A 10378-nucleotide genomic window follows, 5' to 3' on the forward strand; every position below is an offset into this window, starting at 1 on the left:
AGACCCCACATCTTCCCCTAATCTCTCTCTCAAAACCAGCTAGCATCTGATCTCTTTCCCAACCCGCTTTGCTCGCCATGGGATGTCTGGGGGGATCTGGACATCCAGGATCCTGCAGAAGCAACAGTGGGGAGGTCAGATGTTGCCCAGGAGAGACAGATGAGGTCCAAACGAGCTGGCTGCAAGCAGCCCACAGTGGCTCCGCAAGCTCTCGCCACTGGCCCACGCTGGCTTCACGTTGCTGCTGTGCGCTCCACCCGTTTCAGTTCTGCGTGCGGTGCCGGCCTCCTCGACTTTCCACTGCGCGGTTTCACATCAGGCCTCTTCTGCCTGGGTTCGCTGAAAACTCTTGCAAACAGCCCCTGTTCAGTGGCAGCTCTCAAGAGCAATAAGGCCACCTCGGGTTTATCTGCTGAGTCTTGCGTTTTTAGAGTGTTTCCCTTCCATTATTCTGTGTGGGGCACGGTCTCCGCACATTTTGCCCTGTTGCCATGATATCGGTGGTCACAGCCAGCCACAGCAGTTTGGCATCATGACAACCTGACTGCATTGGGGCTGGGATGTCCTCCCATGCCCATATGTCATGTGCAGAAATAAGTGGGGCTTGGGAAGACCTTGCCTTTGCTTTGGGGAACATTCTGTCGGTCCAGCACCTCATGCTGTGTCAGCAGAGCCTGTCGGTGCAGGAATCAGGACCGGACACTACTGCGTACGGGGGAGCAAAGGTTACCTTTCACAACCACAGCTTGACTTTGAGCCCATGAGGGAACAAAAGTCCGGGAAAACAAAGTTACTTACATGTAGAAGCACCTGGAAGCTGCATGCTTGACCTTGGTCTAGGATCCTTTGGTGCACCCTCATCCCTGCCACTGCTCCAGCTTCAGGAGAGACCATGGAGAACTGGCAGAACATCTTTATGGAGAAGCTGAGGAAAAAGCATATAACAGAGCCATGGAAACTTCTGGAGGACAATACCATCCAGGTAAACACCCTCAAGCCTGGCTGGACAGAGCACATGCAGCGCTCTGCATTTGGGAGGTAAGAGACTGGCAGGGGGCTGGCTGACCTGGCTGGTGAGTCCGTTCCCCTTCAGCACGGGCTTAGCAGCAGAGAGGCTGCCTTTGCCTTTCTTGGAGTTATTTTATAGGAAAAGGAAGGGGCAGTCTGGAGGCGGGTGAGGACAGGGGGGACATTCCTGCTTTGTTCCAAATTTGGAGGGTTCATTTCCAAACTGAAGAAAAACATGGTAATTGGAGGGCAGGAGCACGAGGCGTCTCCAATAGCCTGAAACACAGCTGGCATTTGGCCAGAGCTTCTTCTTGTTCATTCTGAGATGCAACTGGTTCCTCCAGCAGGCAAAAGGACCAAACCCCCATAGATGGCCAATTAATGGATTTCTGCTCCCTTTCTCAGCCAGTTTTGTGCATGGCTGATTTGGGAAGGAAGACAGACTCCTGATTTCCCCTGAAGTGTCATGGGGAGCTGTCTTGCCCTGAGGATTTGTGCCTCCTAGGGTTCTCCATGCACACTGCTCCTCTCACCTCCAAAAGGTCAGGCACAGGAGGGCGATGCCAGCCATGGAGAAAGGGCTGCAGAGTGTGTACACAGCCCTTCCTCCATGGCACCCTGCAGTCACTTGAGGGAGGATGGGAGGTGCAGAGAAAGGCAGAGGTTGTGCTGGGAAGGGATGTGAAGGGTTGTTAAGGGAAGATGAATGGCAGGAGATGAGGAGATGGGCAGGACACTCAAACTGCTGGGACACAGGGCAGGCAGGGATGCTGAGCAGTTTCTGCACCTGCACCTTGGCCTTAGGATCCCGGAGGGGAGAGTGGTAAAACTCAGTGATGTTGATGCAAAAACCTACCCAAGCAATACCCACCCTGGGCAGAAGAGCCGGCAGTGAGCAGACAGCAGGAGACAGCAGCGGCTGCTGTGCACACTCTGAAAGAGAAGCTATGGGTTACATCCCTTTCAACACCCGGAGACATCTTCTCACCTGCCTGCAGCCTCCACCCACACCTTCCTTCTGTTTTTCTTCTTTTCTAATTTCCATGGGCCTCAGGCTTCAGGCTCACTTTCTGCTGAGCTGGGCAGTGCAGGCACAGGTGAGGAACTGCAAGCACAGCCCCAAGTGGAGCTGGTTGCTGATGCTTCCCTCCTCAAGGGCCCCTGTTCCTGGCACCAGGGTCCAGACAGACTAGGAAAAGGGGATAAGCTGGTCCAATCAGGCAACCTTGGTCCTAAAATCTTTAATGCTGGGGCCAGCCCTAATCTCACATATATGTTGAGCTGCCCAGGCATATGTTATGCTGACAGGGGTAGGACAAACTGTTGGTCAACTGCAAAGTTGCATGTGTGAAATTAATCCATGAGCCCTGATCCCTACTGATTGCACTGGAGGCCACTGGCTCAGCACAAGGAGCCAAAGATGAGTTTCTTGTCCTGTCCTGTCAGGTTTCGGTGCTCCAGGTGCTGTCACAGCTGGTCATCAGCCAAGGTGCACATCCTGTTCCACATGGGCCGGAGCCAGAGCTCAGGAAAGGTGCGGATGAGAATCTTCCGTCAGGCATGCAGAGAGTGCCCTGACGGCCCGCTGGAAGAGCCCAACTTCAGCCAGGAGAACTTGGCCAGAATCCTGGAAAATCTGGTGCTAGTGATGCTCCGGGAGTGCTACCATGTGCCAGTGCAGGCCTCGGACTTCACTGAAGTCACTGTGGAAGCGCTAGTGACTGGGCCGCACGACAGCACGCGCTGCAAGGCCTGCCGGCTCGGGGTTTGCCGAAAGCCAAGGCCAGCGAGGGCTGCCTCGACGCATGTGGAAAAGGCCAGCAGCCACCACACCCGCAGAGAGCAGGGCTTGAGGCAGCAAGTAAACCCAACACGCGGCGTCCCTTCCTTCAGCAACACCTCCCGCCGGAAGCGTTACTGTTGCATTGGGGTCTGCTTGTTCTGTGTTTTGGCAGTGCTCCTCTTTCTTATGGTTTATTTCATCATCAATTAGAGCCCTTTGGAGCTTGAAAAGAGAAACCCAGGGTGATGAGTATAGGCTTGGGATGCTGATGGCTTGGACAAGTGCTTCTCCACGGACAGCTGCCCTTTGTCTTGGTCTGCACAGCACTGCAAGGGAAGGCTGGTGGATCTGATAATTTGCTATGGGACTTACACAGCATGAAGACATCCTTCAGCACCCTGAAGTGAAGGGCAGGCTCACAAGAATAAAATAAGCCCCTCGTTCTCAGCCGAAGAATGAATCTGTGTTTTTTACTTTCTCCAAGCACTTCTGCGGGTATGTGTGAAAGGCTTGTCTGGAAGCTTGCGGCCATCATGATGGGCCAGTTGAACTAGACTTAGCATTCAAGGCAGAGACATCGTATTGCTGCATATTTGCTCTCTCCTGTCTTTGGTCTGGATGAAATTTGGCTCTCAAACCAGCCGAAGGGCACCTAGAGCTGGAGGCTTGCTACAGATCCACAGGGATCAGGTGCCCATGGACGGTGGTGCTGCCTCCCTAGAGTTGTGTACAGATGCCCCTGCCCCAACCTTGAATGCCGACAGGTATATGCTGTGTGCCTGGAGACTTCATTGGCCTTCAGTAATGCCACGGGACCTCTGGCAGGTTGAAAAACACTCTGGCAAACACAAAGGCCACCAACCTGACCCTCCCGGTGCAGCCAGGCTGTGGCAGCTCTCTGAGGCTTTGCTTCCTCTCTGTGCTGCCTTTGGGAGTTGCTCCACCTCCCCGAGGGACTGGCGCTGTGACCATGTTGCAGCCTGGCCCCAGCTCTCATCCCAGGCAGGCACATTTCCAAGCCACGTTTCCTTCTGGGGGTGCAAACCAATCACTCTGTGAAAGGAAATTTCCTCCTAAGGCTGTTTATCTTGGTGTTATACTGCACAATTGTGCAAAGGTGAACTAAAGCTAAAACAAAGCCAGGCAGTAGTCATTTGACTGCTTGGCAATTGCTCTCATTTCCATAAAATATGAAAATCAGATCAGGCGGGGACAAGTCCAACGAGTCCTGAGGCCCTACCCTGTCAGGTCAATAAAAAGGCTTTTGCAAGTCATGGCAAAATTGTATTTATGGGGCTACAGGGCCCGAGCAAAAGGGAGGCTGCTGATTCCTAAATGCTGCTATTCTCTCTGCGAAGCTCAGGGAAGATGCCATGGGGATGGAAGGAAATCTCCTGCCCCTCCAGCAGCCTGATGCTGCCGAACGTGGCGTGAAGCTGCTCAACCTGGACTCCTCGGTTCCTGGAGCAGAGCTGCTGGACTCCTGCACAATGTCCCCATGAGGATGCCATGTCCCATGGGTACCTCCTTGGCCCAGAAAACCTTGAGTTAATTGTCCTGTTCTGTTGGACATGTCTGTGCATCTTTGCTATCCCTGTCTGTAAAACAGGGATTGCAGGGGGGCACTCGACTCCTGCAACGCTGGAGTCCAAGAGTTAGAGCTTGCCATATAACCAGGGCTGGTGTCCTGCTTGTGGCAAGGCACCAAGGCTATTGCTTTTGCTTTTCTGGGATAATGCCACTGGGAATGTTTTGCCAAGGGGAGAAAAAGCAGGTCAGACTTTTAATGCCAGCCAGCATCTCTCTGCTGGATGATGAAGAGCCCAGGACTGAGCAGAGGCATCCTGACTTCCTCATCTCTGACTTTGCAAATGATTTGATGCTAAAACTGGATGTGGTAGTAAAGAGACGTGATTTTGGGAATGAATTAACTGAAGAAAGATGAGTGGATGGAAAAAAGTTAGCCAAATCAGGATGCTCGATGTAACTTCTACAGAGGCAATCTGTGACTTAGGCAAGCCATGTGCTCTCTTGTCTACCTCTGTGTCAGGGTCATTTATTACTTACTTGGCATTTGCTTTTATCCCCACCTTGCTGGTGTCAGAATCTCCTATATTTTTGTATGTAAAAAGCTGAAAGCTGAGAGCTTTAAAAAAAAAAAAAAAAAGAACAGAAAAGCCTGTATGGTGCATGGGCCCTGTGGATTTTGCTGCCTTAGTGCCCCATCCTGCTCATCCCATCAGCTCTCCTCCCTCCCCAGAGCCATCGCTCCTCCGGTGTGGATCCAGCAGATGGAGCTGCGAGATCTCTGGACTCCAGCGCTGCACTGGGACCAGTGACTAGCCAGCACTGGGATGTACCAGCCTTCCCCGTGTTGGCAGAGTCCTGACCTCATCCCCGCGCCCACATGGCTCCCAGGATCATTGCACCCCTTAGCCAGATCCTCTGGGGAGATTTTTCCTGAAGGGACTGAGAATGCCAAACCTAGATTCAGAGACTTTATGACCCAAATAATACCCCCAAAATAGAATCATAGAATGCCTAAAGTTGGAAGGGACCTCTAGAGATCATCTAGTCCAACCCCCTGCACACGCAGGGTCACCTAGAGCACGTGGAACAGGACTGCGTCCAAGCGGGTTTTGAAGATCTCCAGAGAAGGAGACTCCACAACCCCTCTTGGCAGCCTGTTCCAGTGCTCTGTCACCCTCACTGTTAAGAAATTTTTCCTTAAGTTCCTGTGGAACTTTTGACGCTTCAGTTTCCGGCCATTTCTTCTAGGTATTACTTGAGCGACTCCCAGCCTTCAGGAACAGAGTGCAGACTCCATAAACAGCTGAAAGGCATCTAGATTTCCATGGGAATGACTGAAAAGAGGCTGGAGATCGTGCGCTCCATCCTGTGCCTGGGCAGGATGTCTCCTGCTCTCCGCCAGCGTTATTTGCCAAAGGTAGAGATAGGGCCAAAGTTCTACTGTTGCCTGCAGCCCTCTTCTTTCCATGCTGAGGTTTTCCCAGCCCTACTCATCATTTCTGGCTGCCTGCAGCCTCCCAAGCCACCCAGCAGATGAGGGGAACTCCCTCTTTCTCTGGTGGAGACCTCATCCCTGCAGGGATCCTTGTTTTCTTGCCTGGCTCTATCTGCTCTTTCCACAGAGAACAGCCACCTCACAGCCTGCCTGATGCCTTCCCCACCCACCCTGAGCTCTCCCACCTACGTCCTCGCTTGCAGGCACTGCTTTTCCCCAGGTCTCCTCTCCGATGTCTGCCTCCTGCATTCCGTATGTTGGGGAGATCTTCTGCTCTTTGCTCCTCTCCCCATTGCTCAGTGACACTCCTGCATGTGTGGCTGCCTCAGCTCCTTCCATCTCAACCTACTCTGATGTTCAGTTTTGCTGGTTTTGCAAGTGTTTCGAGCAGACTCTTGGTGCTTTTGGAGCCCGGAGCGAGACCCCACAGCTCAGTCCCCTGCGCAGGGCTGCTGAGGCTTGTGGCTGGGATGCCTGGCAAGTGCAGCAGCTCAGCCCCAAGGGTCCTGGGCAGGCTGAGGCTGCCGCCGAGTCTCCACTCACGCCTGGCGCTAACACCTGGACAGGGATAGGCAGACCTTATCCGGGGGGTTTCACTGTGCTTTTGCTGAGGTCAGACTCATATATTGCTGTCTCCATGCTTGTGTTGAAAAGTGGCTCTCAGTGTGCTGGCAGGCTGCAAGGTGCCAGCAAATGCAAGCTCTGCTTTTGCTCTTCTGCTTCTCATCTGCTGCCCATTCCTGGCTCTCCCTGCAAGGAGCAGCAGTGACTGCAGAGGTGCATGGGGAAGGGCCTTGGTAGCCCGTCTGGTTGGAGAGCAGGGAATGGGGGCTGCCTCCATTAGGGATTTCACTGCAGAGCTAGTGAAGGGAGGAAAGTATTTATGAGCTATCCCTTCTGGGACTGCAACATTTTGTAACATGCCTGGGAGGTGTCTAGGCCCAGATCCTACAGCTGATGGTTTAATACCCAAGGGACATGTTTTGCTTTTGCTTTTGCTTTCTCCTCCCCTTATCCTTCTGAAGTCTTTCGGCCTGCTAGGAATGAGCCAGGCTGTGTGCCCTCCACCCTGCTGCCTGCTGGGAGCCCAGAGAAATCCAGTGGAGATCAGTGGAGTTATTTCAGATCTGTGCCCTAGGAAAATGGGGCTCAGGAACCCAGCCTCAAGCCTTGGGTCCTGGTAAGTGGAAACAAATAGTTCCCATGATTTTAAACTCTCTCCAAGTACTTCATTCTCACAGCCTGTGATGTGGAGAAGAGATTGCCAGCAGAGCTGTGTCCCTGCTTCAACCTCCGTCTGTGTTTGCCAGTGGAAGCAAAGCTAATTTGCTATCATTAGTGAAGTAGCTGCTCTGCAGCAAAGACGCCTCAGGCCACCCTCCGTGCTCTGACAGCTCTGCCCTTCTTGGCAAGCCCCGGGCTGCTGCTTGGTCACTGCTGGCCACCATTCCTCACCCTGGCTCAGGCAGGGGTGAAGAGCACGGGGCACCTGCGTTATGAGGTTAGAAATGGCACAAAGTTTGACTTCATGACACAGCGCGTGTCATCGGCCACGGCTCTGTGGAGCTCTATGGAGCTTGGCACAGGCATTGCTGCAGCGGCTCCCTGCAAGGCAGGCTGCACACCAGCCAGCAACAGGGTTGAGCTTGAATCCTGCCTGCCTTGCTGGCACCCTGGGCTCTGGTGGCTGCAGCGAGCCCGCAGTGTCCCAGTGCAACTGCTGTGTGAGACTGGCACAGGGTTTGAAATGGCAATTTGCTTGGCCCATGAAAACTGGAGATGGAGAAGAGCCAACAGACTGTCTCCAGCAGAACTTAGCCCTGGAAAGAAGCGAGTCTGGAGCTCAGATCCATGCTATCATCTTTGTGGAACAGGAAGTTTGATGGAGGAGGGTGATGGGGTCATGGGCCTGCTCTGGATAGCTGCTGGCAGCAAGAAACCAGGTCACCTGCAGCCTTTTACCAAAAAGTGCCATTACCCATGGCAGGATTTATGGAGCAGCTGGCATGACACACTGTGCTCTGGCACCAGACCCTGCCTTCCCCAAAGCCTCTTTTTTCTTACCCATTTGAATCAATAGTTCTAACAAAAGCTACGTGCCCAGTTAAACTTTGCACTGCCTTGTTCCTGATGAAAAGCTGACCTGCTTCTCCTCTGGACTCTTCTGAACCCAGCGGTGTCGGTGCTTTCACGTCACAGCTGGGCAGGGTAGCTGAGCAGAGTGATAGTCTTTGCCCAGGGTTCAGTCACAGCGCATTGAGTCTTCAGTGAAATTTCTCTGCTCACCAGTCCTGCAGGGCTCTTCTGGGGAAGGGCTGCCCAGACCTGAGGTGTGGGAGCCGGTCATTTTGTCTCTGAGTGCCTGTGGTGCTTCTCAAATGACCATCTCTCCTTTATTTTCAGCCTCCTGTAGGGAATCATCCCACTGCTGTGATACCCTGCCAAGGCCATGCTCGGTACCAGGCAGTACATTGCCTCGCTGTGCTGCCAGATGCAGAAACTGGTCTCACCATCGTGAGGGTATTGGGGAGTTTGGCACCGCTGTAACTGGGCAAGGAAGGATGGCACTAAGCCGTGTGAAACCAGAATTACATAGACCAGCTCTCCGGAAAAGCTCCTTTTAGACAAGACTTGCTCCATTGCCACTGCTGCCTTCCTTGACAGAGGTACAACGAAACATGACAATCCCTGCAGTGTGTGCAGGGGGCTAAACCCTCTCAAAGAGGGGGCTGAGTTCTCCATGAGGTAAATGCACAGGTGGCACTGAACTGTGTTAATGTTTTGTTCACTCTCCTCCAATTTAGTGAGAAGAGAAGGTTTTTGGGAATGCACAGGTCTGTTCATGGAGGTCAAGACTCTGGCTGGAAGTGGGTCTCCCTTCTCCCATGTTTTCTGTGCTCTGCTGTCCGGCCTCTGTAGCCATCCTGGGAAGACCGTGTAAGACATAGACCTGAGCTCAGCACAGGCCACAAACAGAGAGGAGGCTCACACAGAGCAAATGCCACAGGGAAGGGGCAGGAGTTCAAGACAGACACTTGTGACCAGCCTTTGCCCTACACCCCTAAATACCTCCTGTGTAGATTGAAAGCATCAGGACACAAAATCGTAACATACCAAAGTTTTATTTTATCCTCAGGAGGAAGGTTACCCAGAACCACTCCTATATGATATCAGATACTTTACAGAATGTAGTATCAAAAATGAAAACAAACAACAAAAACAAACAAAAACAAAAAAATGGAGTTACACAGCATAGCCATGAGTACAGTTCTTAGCATGTCTTTAAGTTAGACCTGTTCCTTCATCCTTCTGTTTCTCTACATTCTCTACAAATGGCTTTTTGACTGTCAGGCTAAATAGCAGAGTAACTCATTCACTCTTGATTCCTTTTGTGCATGGCAAAGCTGTAGGAAGAGGAGGACAGGTCCGAAGGAGACTAAATGGATGTAGGAAGCAGAGCAGACACATTCTTTTATGTTGCTGACAGCTATAGAAGGCATTTACTGGCAAGTGGAGATGTCCCTGCTGAAGGAAACAGTGCTCACCTGACCTTGTTCCTTGGCAGGGCTTACTTCTCTTATAGAGTAAGGTGGGGAAGATATGAATCCTTCCACAATCTTGGCCAAAGTGGACTGAGTCTAGGGCTGGAGTGACTCAAACATGCATAATCCACCAAAAGAGACATGACTGAACTCTGGACATCATCAGTAACCTGCAAACTTGCCAGCTCAATCGTCTTAAAAAAAAAAAACAGAAGGAACTTGGTTCCTGTGACAATGGATGAATTACCGTGCAAGACTGCCCAGGACCTCTAGAAGAGGCTAAATATCAAGGAATGGCTGCAGATGGCTTGACTTCATTCCTATAGCTCTCCGTGGCAATAGGTCCATTTGCTCTGAAATGCTTCTGCTGTGAATAAATGTTTGTTATGTACATGTTTCCAGGCATGCCAGATGTGATGCTGTCTTGTGTATTGGAAATCTTTCCTTACAAGGTCTACTGTGGCTGGAAACCACCCTTAGATCTGGTCTGAAAGGAGGACTGGAGAGCACTTGTGGTAATGGCAATGATGAATAAGGAAGGGAGGCAAGAAGGTGGTGGCTGGTTATGAGGATGAAACTGAGGTCAATCTCTGCTTCCCATCCTTTGTGGTGTGTTTGTGGTGTGCCCACCCCCACATGGTGGCTAGAGTTGTCCACTGGGTTGGTGCTGTCTTGGCAGCATGATGGCATGATATCTGCTTGCAGCCATGACTGAAGGTTAGGACTAATACAGAAACATCCTTATGTTCCCAGGGCTAGGTAGAATGTCACTTGGGATGCCATCAGGCAGGGACATTAGTTTGCAGATAAAAACAGTGTCAATCCCCCAGTGCTGTCTTACTGCTCCTCACATGAAAATGCTGTCATGAAATGTAGGGGACTGTGAGGCCCAGGCCTGCCCAGCTGGGTTTTCCACATTGTCCTCAGCCCCTGTTGTTCCTGGAGTTACATTGTCTGATGGGAAGAGCTAGTGTGAGAGTTTAGGGTGTGGGGAAATACTCTGTGCACAGACAAGGCTTA

General features: G+C 51.9%; 1 protein-coding gene across 1 annotated transcript; it reads left to right on the forward strand.

The window, feature by feature from the left end:
• The first annotated feature begins 892 nt into the window (after nucleotides 1-892).
• On the forward strand, nucleotides 893-5639 carry LOC104567276 (receptor-transporting protein 3-like). The gene is made up of 3 exons (XM_010214091.2): nucleotides 893-1038; nucleotides 2455-2790; nucleotides 5570-5639. The coding sequence occupies exons 1-3, from the start codon at nucleotides 893-895 to the stop codon at nucleotides 5637-5639; spliced, it is 552 nt and encodes a 183-aa protein (XP_010212393.2).
• Nucleotides 5640-10378: the final 4739 nt, after the last annotated feature.

Source organism: Tinamus guttatus, unplaced genomic scaffold (genome assembly GCF_059628265.1).
Source record: "Tinamus guttatus ecotype Peru unplaced genomic scaffold, ASM5962826v1 Tinamus_guttatus_pri_ptg000227l, whole genome shotgun sequence".
In the NCBI taxonomy this organism is placed as follows: Eukaryota; Metazoa; Chordata; class Aves; order Tinamiformes; family Tinamidae; genus Tinamus; species Tinamus guttatus.